Source organism: Rhinolophus hipposideros, assembly GCF_964194185.1.
Source record: "Rhinolophus hipposideros genome assembly, chromosome: X".
NCBI classification, from domain to species: Eukaryota; Metazoa; Chordata; class Mammalia; order Chiroptera; family Rhinolophidae; genus Rhinolophus; species Rhinolophus hipposideros.
Genome location: NC_138046.1, coordinates 26,274,727 through 26,290,020, shown reverse-complemented (window position 1 = coordinate 26,290,020; position 15,294 = coordinate 26,274,727). Strand labels below are relative to the sequence as shown.

Genomic DNA, 15,294 nt, shown 5'->3' with positions numbered 1-15,294 from the left:
ATCAAACTAAAAAGTTTTTTCACAGCAAAGGAAACCATCAATAAAACAAAAAGGGATCCTACTGTATGGGAAAAGATATTTGCCAATGATATATCTGATAAGGGATTAATATCACAAATCTATAAAAAACTTACTCAACTCAACTCCAAAAAAACAAACAACCCAATTAAAAAATGGGCAGAGGACTTGAGGAGACATTTTTCTAAAAAGGACATACAGAAGGCAAGAAGACATATGAAGAAATGCTCAACCTCACTAACCATTAGAGAAATGCAAATAAAAACCACAATGAGATACCACCTCACTCCAGTCAAAATGGCTATCATCAATAAATCAACAAACAACAAATGCTGGCGCGGATGTGGAGAAAAGGGAACGCTAGTGCAATGTTGGTGGGATTGCAGATTGGTGCAGCCACTATGGAAAACAGTATGGAGGTATCTCAGAAATCTGAAAATGGAACTACCCTATGATCCAGTAATTCCACTCCTAGGCATCTACCCGGAGAAATCCAAAACTCCAATTCAAAAATCTGTATGCACTCCTATGTTTATTGCAGCACTTTACACAATAGCCAAGATATGGAAACAACCGAAATGCCCATCGGTAGATGACTGGATTAAGAAGCTGTGGTACATTTATACAATGGAGTATTACGCAGCCATAAAGAAGAAAGAAATCTTATCATTTGCAGCAACATGGATGGATCTAGAGAACATTATGTTAAGTGAAATAAGTCAGAAAGAGAAAGACAAGTACCATATGATCTCACTTATATATGGAATCTAAAGAAAAGACTATGTGAATGAACTAATCAGAAACAGTTTTGGGGACACAAAGAAAAAACCGAGAGTTGTTAGATGGGTGTGTGGGGGGTTGGGGATAAGGGGAAAGGTGAAGGGATTTGGAAGCAGCTGGTAACCACAAGATGGCCTCAGGGTTTTTTTGAAAATTAATTTGGGGAAGGTATTCAATAATGTTGTAAAGATTTTGTTGGGTATCCGATGGACATGTGTCCTATTTGGGAGACCACCTCAGGGATACTGTGGATAACTGATCATGGCATTGTACACCAGAAGCTAAACATTAATGAATGCCAACTGTAATTTTATATATACAGTGTGATGGTTCAGTGTGAGGTCGGAGGGATAGTGGATGGGGGGAGCTGGGTTCACAGTGTGAGGGATATAAATGATGAACGTCTAAGTAAAAAAAAAAAAACATTCTGCAGATGGCTGAGACTCCCTGCTTTACTCTAATCTCATAGCACTGTTTACTCTTTGAAATACTGAAAATTTTGGATTATTCATTGGTTCTATTTTTTTATTTTTTGAGAATTTTTATGAGTTTATTTGAGCCAAACAAATGATAATTGCCAGGAAGCAAAATCTTAAAGGATTAAGAGAATGCTCTGGAGAATGGCAGTTTTGCAGCTTATTTTATACATTGGAATCAAGGTAGAGACATAAAGACGGTTACATGAAATCATTGGTGGTAGATTAAGGGGATGGGAGAAAGCAAAGGGGGGGGAAAGTCTTTCAGATTAGATAAAATGTAAAATGGAGAGACACATGCTTCTTTTATATTGGTGGTTATATCGTGTTTCCCCCAAAATAAGACCTAACCCGACAATAAGCTCTAATGTGTCTTTTGGAGCAAAAATTAATATAAGACCCAGTATTATGTTATGTTATGTTATGTTATGCCATGTCGCGTCATGTCATGTTAGATTATATTGTATTATAGACCCGGTGATATAGACCCGCATGTCTATTTTCTCTTTTTTGTTTTTTGAGGGATTTTTGAGTTTTTTTTTAATTTATTGGGGTGACAATTGTTAGTAAATTTACATAGATTTCAGGTGTACAATTCTGTATTACATCATGTATAAATCCCATTGTGTGTTCACCACCCAGAGTCAGTTCTCCTTCCATCACCATATATTTGATCCCCCTTACCCTCATCACCCACCCCCCACCCCCTTACCCTCTGGTAACCACTAAACTATTGTCTGTGTCTATGAGTTTTTGTTTCTCATTTGTTTGTCTTGTTCTTTTGTTGTTTTTGGTTTATATACCACATATCAGTGAAATCATAGGGTTCTCTGCTTTTTCTGTCTGACTTATTTCACTTAGCATTATACTCTCAAGATCCATCCATGTTGTCACAAATGTTCCTATATCATCTTTCCTTAATGCCTAATAGTATTCCATTGTGTATATATACCACAACTTCTTTATCCATTCATCTATCAAAGGACATTTTAGTTGTATCCATGTCTTGGCCACCGTAAACAAAGCTGCAATGAACATTGGAGTACACGTGTCTTTATAGAGAAATGTTTTCAGATTTTTTCTGTAGATACCCAGGAGAGAGACTGCTGGGTCATATGGTAATTCTATTCGTAATTTCTTGAGGAACCTCCACACTGCCTTCCATAGCGGCCGCTCCCCCCTCCCATCTAACAACTCTCGGTTTTTTGTGTCCCCAAAAAAGTTTCTGATTAGTTCATACACATATTCTTTTCTTTAGATTCCTCATATAAGTGAGATCATATGGTACTTGTCTTTCTCTTTCTGACTTATTTCACTTAACATAATGTTCTCTAGATCCATCCATGTTGTTGCAAATGATAAGATTTCTTTCTTCTTTATGGCTGCGTAATACTCCATTGTATAAATGTACCACAGCTTTTTAATCCAGTCATCGACCGATGGGCATTTCGGTTGTTTCCATATCTTGGCTATTGTGTAAAGTGCTGCAACAAAAAACATAGGAGTGCATACAGATTTTTGAATTGGAGTTTTGGATTTCTCCGGGTAGATGGGAAAGGCACGAATCTTTAATACAGAAAGTGGCACATTGAACCTTTGTAACACTGTGTGACAATTTTCAACCTGTTTGGTGCAGTCAGCTGGGTGTGAGCTACAGTTTAGAGAAGGTGTGTTTTCAAGTGTGCCATAGATCATCGTCCATCATGACAGTGCTCCATGTCACACATCGCTTCTGGTATACGGTAATTTCTCTCAGAGAGAGAGGGGGGAGAGAGGAGAGAGGGGAGTGAGAGAGAGGGGAGTGAGAGAGAGGGGTGAGGGGAGAGAGAGAGAGAAGAGAGAGAGGGGAGAGACAGATTTGTTTTAAGGAATTGGCTCATGTGATTATAGGGGTTTGCAAGTTTGAAATTTGTAAGGCTGAGAAGCAGTCTTGAAATTCTGGCAGGCGTTAATGCTGTAGTTGGAGTCCAAAAGCAATCTGGAGGTGCAATTCCTTACTTCTCAGAGGACTTCAGTATTTTTTCATAAGTCTTTCAACTGATTGGATGAGGCCTACCACATTAAAGAAAGTAATCTGCTTTATTCAAAGACTGCTGGTTTCAATGTTAATCACATCTTAAAAATTTCTTCACAACATGTAGACTGGTGTTTGACCAACCAACTGGAGCTTATTGCCTAGACAACTTGACACACAAAATTAACCATCACAATTAGTATATTCAAGCAGGCTGGGAGGTATACATCTGGACTAAATTGGCAGGAATAACAGGAAGAGACCATTTGTAGTACAAGGAGATTAAATGAAGGATACAAAGGGGCCTGGTTGTGGTAGCTGTTGCTTTAAAATTTAATTTAATTTAAATAAGAAATAATTGATGTGTCCAATTTCCCTTGATTTCACAGATATTATTAAAACAAGACATTTCAGGACCGCTGAGACCGAAGAATCAATGCCTTCTGCAGTGTTCATGACAGAGATGCTTCAGTGAGGAAGCTAGTGTAAGAATAACCCTGGTTTCCTGCTGGTACCACAGCTGAGTGCTAAAGGGGGAAGCCAACTTTCAGTATGAATGGGTTGCTGTGGAACCCTATTTCTGGTTGTCAAGGCAGAAGGTTTAGCATCTTCTTCCAACATCCTGGTAACTCAAAGGAAGTAACTGAGATGATTTACTGAAGGATTACTTAGCAACAAATTCAAAACAGAACACGAAAATTAGGTATAAAACAGGAATATTTATCTTTTAAAAATACAACTTTGAACACTACTGACATCTCATTTACAAAGTATTTTCCTGAAATACTCTTCATCGGCCAACATCACAAAAGAAAAGATCATCTGTACCTCAGGATAGTAGCCCCAAATCCCCATTCTTTCCTCCCTTTTATCCCCATCAAGCAGGAATTCCTGACTGGTCTACCCATACACTGCCGTTGCAATCTGCTGATGGGCACCACAGAACTGGAGGTGTCCCTGGAAATCAGCACTCTAAGTGGAGCTGACCTTTGTAGGAAGACTCACACACCCTGGACAATTATTTATTCATTACTAAGAGTTTTCTATTAATACACATATCAACTTTTTGCAAACATTCAGCGTGAAGTAAACATAGTATTTACAGCAGTACATCATTTGCAATTCAACACAGTGACAGCAGAAGAAAAGGGACCAACAGACTTTGAAGAAGGCCAGAGGGGAAAGCATATTACAATGAATCCCTTTTGTTTGTGTGTGAGTGTGTGTGTGTGTGTGCATGTGTGCACATGTGGGTTTTAATTCATAGGAACCTAAACATGCCCTCCTTTAAAAGCAAACTATTTACAAGGAGATTCTGAATAGCTTGTACACATGCCAGTCATACTGGACACTTGCTTTCTGAACATACATCTAGGTTTTTAAAAAAAATTCTGAAATTTTATCTGATTTGATAGAGAAAAAATTCTGAAATTTTATCTGATTTGATAGAGAAAAAATTCTGAAATTTTATCTGATTTGTTAGAGAAAAAATTCTGAAATTTTTGTTAGAAAAAATTCTGAAATTTTATCTGATTTGTTAGAGAAAATAACTTTGGAACATTTCTTAACTTTTGGTTCACAGTAATTTTGCAAAACCCACTAACCATGCATTGTCTTTTAAAAGGTGAACCTAGTCAAGCACCTTCTAGAAGACACAATTCACTTACCGGGGATTGGAAAGATGTCAGTTATGGAGTACCTAGTGCTCCTCACATTCCCCTCACAAGTAGCAACATTAATGTGAAGAGAAGTTTTGAAACACAAATCACATACAAATCATCCAAATATTTCAGTTAACAATGTTTAAAAAAATACCAAAGTCTACAACAGTAGTACAGACATCGAAAACACCTCTAACACTCTTTAACCTTGGGCTTTTTAAAATACTACTAATTTAAAAAAAGACAACCAATTAACAGAAAGGGAGGAAGTTACAGCACTTGAGGTTTGAGTCAATTTAGTTTTTAGGGCCTGTAGCTTGAGGTGCTACTCTAGGATCCTTATTTTAACTCAAAAGAGGTTCTAGGACTGAATTGACAAATTTAAAACAATTTGCACTGGAGAACTATTAAAAATACAAACCACTTTTTAAGCTTGTCAAACGCACATTTATTTTCAGGATCCCAGATTGTTAGGCAAAGGGATTCAGGTCAGTTTCAAACCCTCAAAGCCACAGAATTTCCACCTCTTCTCCAGACTGGCTCCAACTCCAGTCATTTCTTGCTTGAATGTATGCTGTAGTCTGCTCATGAGACACTCCACATCACTGGTGCAGATCTGTGGGACAGAGAGGACATCTCCATTCAAAACCAATTTTACCTTCCTAATCTGGTTCTTTTCTCCTCAGTGTTGCCTACTTTAGGATGCTGATGCATAGCTGTTTGTTAACGGTGGGGTTGACCTCTTCTCCCTTCTTGTGCATGTGTGCGTGTTGGGTGAATGTCTTCCAGATGGCAGCCTTCCTCAGCTATGACCACCAGACAGAATCCACTGAGCTTTATTTTTGTTTATGTATTTCATAATTGCTTTATTTAGGTATAACTTACATATAGTAAATTCATCTATTTTACATATACGTAATTTACATACAATAAATTCACATATTTTACATGTACAGTTTGATGAGTTTTGATAAATTTATACAATTGTATAATTTTTGTATAATATACAGTTGTATAAATTCAGTAAACATACAATTTATAAAACTACCACCACAATTTAGTTTTAGAACATTCCATCCCCCAAAAAAAATTCCTCTGTGCCCCTTTGCATTCAATCCTCACTCCCAATCTCTGACTCAGATTTTTTCACTATGGTTTTGCCTTTTCTGAAAATTTCGTATATGTATAATCATACAATATACAGTCTTTGTGACTAGATTTTTTCACTTAGCATGATGTTTTTGAGACTGATCACCACTGAGCTTTCAATTGGAAAGAGATGGTGTCAGTCATGTGGAGAGGCTTGGCTTTGTAGCCAGTTGAATGGCAGCTGATCAGTTCTGGTTATCCTATGTGCAGGCCTACTGAAGCTGCGAAGCCTTTTGGGAAGGGAGGCAGAAATGGCTTTCTCCAGACCAGAATTCTTCATACATGTTTTAGTTCACAAAGGAAAAGTGATAGGAATAGGGAATACTCTGTGTTCCTACTTCTGTACACTGTGTCCCTCTCCCTCCTCCCCCCACCCCTTACACACACTCACATCAATATAAAAACAAAAACAAATCTGTAGACTCCTTGAGGGCTTGCTTCAGGTAGCCATCTTTATGTTAGTCACGCCCTTCCTAACTGTGGATCTGGACAGTAGGGCTTGACTGAAGAGAAGTAGGGGATCCTTAAAGAAACCCCAACTTGCCACAATACTGAATATTCCTGAAGCTGAAGGGAGGGATTCCCCAATTCTCTTGGTCCTACTTCAGGCTCTCTTTGGGAAATCCTGCCAGTACTTTTGCAGGAAGCTGCTCAGGAGGAATTGGGCCTGGACTAGGAGCTCAAACTTTCTTCTCCGTGCTAGTAGTAGTCTGTAAGTGAAGTTCCAGTTAAGTGAAATGATATTGCAGAGAATCATATAGAGTCGAATCCCCTCTTCAAAAAACATAAATATGTAATGTTTATTGATATATACACACAGTATAGCTGCAGCGTATATATAGAAAAGAGTTTGAAATAAAGATATGTATGCCAAATTGTTAAGAGTTGTTAAACTTGAGGGATAAAATTGTAACTTTCACTTTCCCTTTACTATATTTCTATATTACTTACATGTGTAAGACAATGTGTACCCATTATTTTTACAATTAAAAACAAGAACCAGATCATTTTATGGACCCATAGTTCAATTTCATGCCACTTCAAGTGAACACTTGGTCCTGGTGCTCACATTCCATCCCTCCCTTAACTGCCAAGTGGGCTATTTAATTGCAGAATAGCATCACTTCCCACAATAAATTACTGGGGAGCACTAGCTAGAACTGAAAAAACTGCCATGAGGATGATGTATTACCACAGCTGGATTCTCAAATGGGCCAGTGCCTCTGTTAAGAGGACATATGCTTAAACGGCTTAACATTTTGGACATCCAGCTGCCAGGAGTCTGCATTCCAATGGCATTTATCAAAAGGCCCAGATCCTGTGTAATAGTGAGTACAATTCATGTGCAGGTTTAACTGAATGCTGCTTCTGAAAAAAATCTATCATGATTTTATTTATTCTAAGGGGTCAAGATTCTTCTCCCTCTACAAGGCATCCTTGACTTTGTAGGAAACTAGCACTTACCCTTGCTCCTGATGCTTTGTGAGTTCCCCCACAAGATAGCATCCAGGAAAGGAAGTGGCCTATGAGATCAGCTGTGAGCAAATATTCAGTCTGCACTACAGATTTATTATTCCATCTTTTTGTGTTTTTTTCCCCCACCTTGATTGTTTCATCTAGATAATGGCAGTGGTGAGGGTGATGTTTGGGGAGGTGGTTAGAATAAGACTTCTAGTTTGAAAATTAACATTAGCTAATGGCTAAAGGCCCAGGGCAAAAGTTTGATTGGTGAGTAATACTGGCTAACTTGCAGCTTATATGTAAATTAAAAGAAGGTACATTCTTCAAAGATGTACCTTGGAAGCTTGGTGGCCAACTCATTCAGGTTTGCCCAGGACTTCCCCAGTTTAGCACTGAAAGTCCAAAGTCCCAGGAAACCCTTCAGTTCCAAACAAACAGAGACAGATGGTCACCCTACTTGCGAGAGGCTCTAAACTGTATCACAATGAGAATAAGTGAGGGAAATTTCCTTAGAGCGATTACTAATGACCTATTCATGCTTGAGGAGAGTAAGGTCACCAGCTCACAAAGAATCCTATATCCCCTTTGATGCCTCTTTCAGGCCCCCACATACCTTATTATCTAGACGGTGCAAGTAGGAACAGATGTATTCAATGCTTGCTCCAAATGGGTGGACATGAAGGAATGTGGAGATAATCCCTATGGAGACAATACCATGGAGGTTACACTTGAGCATTGTATTATTTGAAATGCCGCATGATAGTGTATAGCAAGAGCTAACTCATATGTACAACATATTATGTACCGGGCACTATTCTAAGTTTACCTGTATTTTACTCATTCAATCTTTACAACAATCCTGTGACGTAGGTATTATCATTCCCATTTCACAGATAAGGAGACACTGAGGCATAAAAAGTTTAAGCAACTTGCCCAAGGTTACACAACTGCAAGTGGCAGAGCTTGTATTTGAACCCAGACAATAGTTCTTAACCACTACACATTTCACTATACCATACCACACGTAGAAAAGCTGTCATTTGAAAAAACACTTCCATCATTTATGACGGCTAAAGATGATCTGAGTTCTACATTTTACAATTAATTTAGATTGTGCTGAGCTTTTGCAGTTCCTCTGCATGGTCTTTAAATTTGACTTCAGCCTCTTATGCATTAACAATGTCTTGCTATTGTGGAAAAAATAAAAATCATGTACTTGGCCTGATTAACCTTGTGTCTCCCACAAGAGAATCCTCTGATTGTATTTGGGTTTTATTCTATGAGTAGCTCTGTAACGAAAAGTCAAACGTTTCATTCACTCAAGTGATCACTAATATTTTGTTTGTGCTCAGAGCCCTGAATCTCTTCAAGTAACAGAATTCTTCTAACAGTTTAAAGCTTCTAGGAGTGTGCATGATTTCTACTCAGCCTAAGTCTGGGGTGATTGGCAACTACACATACTGTCTTGATTGTTCTGACCATCAGGTTAATGGTTCTAATACTTCTTTCACTGGCAATCAGTAGAATATAAATTGTTCAAAAGTCTACTATTTCTTTCTTTCTTTTTTTTTGAATTCACCTTCTTTCAAAAGATGTTAGGTACCTCAAATAGATTGAGAATTGAGTTTGCTGAAAACTGCGAGGAAATAAAAGCTAAATTTGATTTGGTTTATGAACTACAACTTGTCTGTCTCTTTTAGTGATTGACAAAGAATATCACAAGTTTAAATTGTAGCTTGAAGTTCAAATCAGTTCTTTGTGAAAATCCTCCAAATATTAGATGGCAAGGGGGTGCATTGTGGGATCCAGGAAGAACTGATGGTATGGTTCAAAATCTGTTCAAAATGGATGCTGTTATTTGTAACACTACTTTCTTCTTAAATGACTAGGCAAATTGAATTTCTAAACAGTGACTCAAGATGGGAAACTTAAATTCTGAAGAAGACAGTCCATGTTCAAAGGAATTCTAGATGCCATGGTCAAGAAAGGCTGTCAAATGCCAAGAAACAACTCTATAGGTTTCAAAACACTAAGCAGTTTTTGTGGGTTCATACCCCCCAAAAAGCAATTTAAAAAATAGATTTCTCCTTCCCTCTGGCAACCCAAGACTACTTTCTTTAGAAACAAATAACAAAAAATAAAACAAGAAACACCTATTTCAAGAATCTTTGTTTCTAGAGCTATCCATTTACAGAAGCTTTCTCCTACTCCCAGCTCTTCTCTGACAGGTCTCCCAGTTGCCAGGCCAATTTGTTAAAGAACTTTGAATTGGAAAATGTAAATAACTTGTCACTTTTCTTGAAGAATGAATGGCAAATCCCCCTGTGTATCTTTATTAACATATCAAACTGTTAAATCTGAGTACAATATCCATTACCGAAGGAGGCAGATATATCTTAAAAATATGCAGAAGCTGGTCAGTGTGGAGAACTTTTGAGATAGGGGTGGGGCTACTGTGTGGGCTCAGCTTCCTAGAAGGCAGCTAGGGCTACCTGCTGAGGCCCAAGATTGGCCCATTTTAAAAGACTAAATATTTTAGGACCTCAGTCTGCCACTGTTCTCCAAATAGAATAAAAAGTCAATAAGCATTTGTGAATAGCGCTGTAAGTGCGAAACCATTCTCATTTATTGAGGTCTTAACTACGGGCTTAGTACGGTACTAAGTGATTTAGATGAATTATTGTATTTCATACTCACAGCTGCCCTTTGACATAGGGAATATTATTATGCCCATTTTGCCAATGGCAGAACTGAGGCTCAGAATGGAAATAGTGTGGTCAGAGAGAAGCCAGGTCTGTGTTATTCCTTAACCACTTATTCTATCTTGCCTCTGTGAATGAATTTTTATATAATAAGAGAAATTCTAGAATTTATGTCATCAGAGCCCATCAGTGTCCAACACCCCGTAGGCAGCCTCCTGAGTCATCTGATGGTGACTTGGAAAAACTTAAGAGAGGCACACACTTCCTCTGGAGGCTCATCTGGAAAAGCTCTGCCAAACAAACAGTGTCTGCACTGTCCCTTCACTGGGAGTGAGAGGGCTCAGCTATCCTTGCACAGAGATTAAAAAAAAACCTAACACTACAGTGTGTTTCTTCAGCAGACACCCTCTTAGCATAGTGCTTATACTGACACACTTGATGTGGCAGTGGCCACGAGGTGCTTGAAGAGGGCTGGGGATTGCTGCTACTATTTGTATGGAAATCTTTATGTTCCTATCATGTAGTCTTCAGGACTCTGGGTCCTTGCACTGTCATGCTTCATAAATGCTCAGTGTGTGTTTATTCATCTTAGGTAAACCCCTCCTCCTCTCCACTGTACTCTATATATTGCATGTGTGTGTTAGCTTCCTTACCTACTAGCAGTGCTTCACGTTCAGATTTGATAGGACTGCTGCTCAGGGACTTCTCAAGAGGGTAGTCACTATCCTGGCTCGATGCACACAGTCTAGAAGCACAGCTTTCCTGTGGGAATAATATGCTTCCTGGGTCAGTTCACCTTATTTGGTAACAGACTTGGTTTCAATTGCACAACAGGGAACTTCTTAACACAGCACCCTAAAAGCATACTGTCAAATTTTGATTATTGAATGCTAAGAAGGAAAATAGCATAAATTACAAAAGCATCACAGGTAATCCAAAGCTTCCTTATATGGCCTCAAAATAGAAAAAAAAATTAGACATTCATCTCCACCACTTTTAGTTTTCTGCCTTCATCATTTTTAACTCTATACAAGTAATCTAGAGAACCAGATCCAACATTTACTCTTTACTAGATGCCAGGCACTGTTAGGTATGAATTATCTCCATTCTACAGATGGGGAAATTGAGGCTCAGATAAATTAGATAAATTGTCTATGATCACATTTCTAGGTAGTGGTAGAGCCTGGATTTCATCTCAGGCCATCCACTGTTAAAAGAACCATTCTTTCTTATTTTAGGTCTGCATTTGGCTACAGGTAAATCCCATCTCTGAATGGAGAATCTGCAATGTAGCTAATTCATTTATAGGTAATCAACTGTTGGCTTTTGCACAAAAAATAGAAGCCTCTAATTCATTGACTATTCTCTCTTTCTCTCTCTCTTCTCTCTGACAAGGACATTATCAGTTATGATATTCCTGACTTTACAACATTTTTCATAAGAGATATTCAGGTGAAGTCCATGACCAGTAATCAAACTGAAAAATACCTGTAGACCTTTCATGAATCTTCCTTTTTCTCTTTTGGTGCTGAGAACATCTTTTCTGTATTATAAATGTGAAAGAAAAGCCTTCAGAAGAAGGAATAAAAGGAATCATTGTGTAGATGCTGTACAACTGAAGCTGAAGTAGAATAATATCATATGTCAACTATAAGTAAATATATATATATATATATACACACATATACATATATATATGTATATATATACACACACACACACGCACACATATATGTGTGCGGGAGGTGGAGTATAACATAAGGAAGTCAATGGAATTGTAACATCTATATAAGATGTCAGAGGAGTAGCTTGGGGGAGGGGGGTTATCACTTTGTGAGGGGTATAAATACCTAACTATTATGTTGCTTTGTACATCTGAAACTAATAAAAAATTAATTGCTTCAGTCTCACTGATATTGTAAAGAAAAATGCTAGGGATATGCTCCTGGGGAGCAGATCGTGGCTGACTCAGATGATTTGTCACTTCTTTCCTTCCACAAGCTCTCAGCAGGACAGGTTTCCTTTAAAGATGTCTTCAAAGCTTCCAGGATGCTGCCTTTGAACAAAATTAATGGTCTATGCTGCCAGGCATACTGTTTTCTGGATTTGCAGACTTCTGGGCTGTAGCCAGAAGGGAAACCTTTCTTGATGCCCTATTCAACCTTTGGCGTTTAGAATCCAATCCAGGCAGTCATTGTTATGCCATGTTTGATTTAGAATACTGGTTCACTTCTAAGCCATGGGCTGTATATCTGCTTTTAACTCTCTTAAAACATTAAATGACCTAATAAGCCATTTTTTAAATGTGAGAGTTTAATAGATTGGGGTTGATTTAAGATGTGAAGACATTGTGAGAAGTTTTAGCCAACTTGAATAGAAATGTAGCCTTACTGAAACTTGACTTCAATTTTATTATAGCTGGCATTTAAAAAAAACCTAGAAGGTACATTTAAGGGAGGCTTATCACCTTGAATTTTATTAGCAGATACAAACAGCTAGTTCTTTCTGTAGTAGGGCAGACATAAGTCACATTGTTATATTGTAAAAACACTACCAATAACACATACTATGGTTTATTGTCAAGAAACCCAAGGAAAAACAAACAAAGATCCCTCCTCACCAAAGCATACTGCTTTCCTTTCAACCTAAAATTACTTTTGCAGTCTAATGTGATGGTACTTTGCTTCCTAACCTAATGTGCCAGGTTAAAATATTTGCTCACAAATCAGCTTCCCAGAGTAGATCAGTTTATAATGAACTGTCATGACTTTCTCTGAAAGAAGGTTTGCTTAAAATAACAGGAAATACCATATTCTGACGCACATTTTCCTGATTATCAGTTGGATCTCTTCCCTTGTCCCCTTTAGCTGCTACTTCATTGTATATTCAATTTCAGAATGGGAAACACTTCAACTTAGGCACAATATGGAAATTTTCTTCTACGCCATTTTGACCTCTTGCTTCTTTAAATTAAATACAGAAAGCTGTTTATGCCAAAGCACTGAAAATGCCCTTACACACACACACACACACACACACACACACACACAATGCCCTTAAAAACCCTGGAAAAAACTGGGATTCTGGTCAAGATGGTGGAGTAGGTAAAGAATGTGTTTGCCTCCTCCCATCACCACATCAAAATGAAAACTAAATTATAGAATAATCAACCTGGAGAACCATCTGAAGACTAGCTGAACAGAAATCCTAAGGATATAAAGGAGAGGCTACACTGAGACTAGTAGGTGGGGTGGAAACACTAAATGGGCTAGCCCCACACTCACGTGTGGCGGTTGAGAACCAGAAGGGATATCTCAACTACAGACTTTTTCCCTGAGGAATGAGTGGTCCCAGCCCCACACCAGGATTCCTAGCCCAGAGCTCCAGTGCTGGGAAGACGAGCCCCCACAACATCTGGCTGTGAAAACCAGTGAGGACTGTGTTAGTCGGGATGAGAGGGAGGCTTCTAGAAACACAGGCGTCCTCTTAAGGGGCCTGCACAGAAACTCATTCACTTGCAGGCACTCACCCCAGGCTCTGGTAGAATGATGGTGGCTCAGTAGGCTCCAGAGACATAAAGGGAGAGAATGAATTGTGTGGCTCCAGGGCTAGGGTTGGAGGGACAGCTGCCATTGTCTCTATTTGAGCCCTCCTCCTTCCCAGCTGGCAGATGGGTGCCACCTTTCTTTTCTTGAGCCCTTCCTCCACATGGCCAAATCTGAATCTTCATTGGCCTGGTTATTTCTACTTGCTCCACCCTGGTGACTCATGAGAAACCCCACCACCCAAATCACAGACCACTTGAGGCACTTTCCATGGCAGCCCTCCACCTTTGGCCACACTACATTATTTATTGGAAACTATTGGGGGTCTGTAAACCCCAGGGAAACCATGGCTGGCCTCACTGTGCTCTGTGCCTTTTGCTGAGTGGACCGGGCTCAGAACTGGTGCCAAATATGAATCTGCATTAACCTGGTGAACACCATTTACTCCACCCTGGTGAAACCTTGAGACTCAGTCTCACCCAACTCACATACCACCTGAGGCTCTGTCACCAGCTAGACTTACAGGTAGCCAGTAAGTATCAGCAGGCCTCAAGTGTCCTGAGCCTTTTGCTGAGCTGCCCCAGGCCTGGTACTGGTGGCAGCCAGCCCTGGTATACAGTGTGGCCTATCCCACACACTTCTAGGTCCAGTACAGGCAACAACCAACTGCATATCATTTTGTAGCTTCTACCAAGTAGCCCAGGGCTGGTCACAGGCAGTGGTTGAGCCCCTCACAAGAGGCCCCACAACTAACAGACCCAGTGGCTGGCTTCAGACCACAAGAAAGCACCACTTGAATATCCACACAAGCGGCATGCCCAAAGTGTGGTCTGGGCAGGGACCAGAGCCCACTGGGGTGAATCCCACTCCATGGGGTCAGCCCTTGACCAGCAGCTCATATACTACGCTCATGGCCAATCCTCACCACAAGTCAGCCTGAGGGTCAATCCCATCCATAGATGTGTCAGCAGCAATCAAGACTCAACTACAACAGGAAGGCACACACAACACACACAAGGGACACTCCTGGAGCAACCAGTGCAGTTAGACCCCACAGAACACCTAATACATAAGGCTAACATGCCAAGACTAAGAGATGTAGTAAATCTACCTCATACATAGAAACAAAGAAAGAGAGGCAGCCAAAATGAGGAGACAAAGAAACATGTGCCATATGAAAGAATAGGAAAAAAATCACACAAAGAAATAAACAAAATGGAGGCAAGCAACCTACAAGATACAGAGTTCAAAACATGGGCTACTTAGTAGGAACTTGAACAAAGAGATATCAAGTTTATGCTTGATATCTTCAAAAGGACTAGAAACCATAAAAAAGAACCAGTCAGAAATGAAGAATACACTAGACAAAAATCAACAGCAGATTAGATGTAGAAGAGGATTGAGTCAGCAATTTGGAAGACAAGGGGACAGAAAATATCCAATTATAATAGCAAAAAGAAAAAAGAATTAAAATATTAGGATAGTTTA

At 39.3% G+C, this 15,294-nt stretch overlaps 1 protein-coding gene across 14 annotated transcripts in view; it reads right to left on the bottom strand.

The window, feature by feature from the left end:
• Positions 1-3,599: 3,599 nt before the first annotated feature.
• Positions 3,600-15,294, bottom strand: part of ENOX2 (ecto-NOX disulfide-thiol exchanger 2) — a 405,604-nt gene continuing 393,909 nt past the window's right edge. For 8 of the 14 annotated variants that reach the window (XM_081043229.1, XM_081043226.1, XM_081043232.1 and 5 more), the window contains 3 exons: positions 10,915-11,023; positions 8,173-8,258; positions 3,600-5,565 (listed from right to left, as the gene is read on the bottom strand). In XM_081043229.1, the coding sequence (XP_080899355.1) occupies positions 5,434-5,565; positions 8,173-8,258; positions 10,915-11,023 (327 nt within the window). In that variant the 3' untranslated portion in view covers positions 3,600-5,433. The remainder of the gene's footprint in view (positions 5,566-8,172; positions 8,259-10,914; positions 11,024-15,294) is intronic. The other 6 variants (XM_081043234.1, XM_081043235.1, XM_081043228.1 and 3 more) reach the window with 2 other exon arrangements.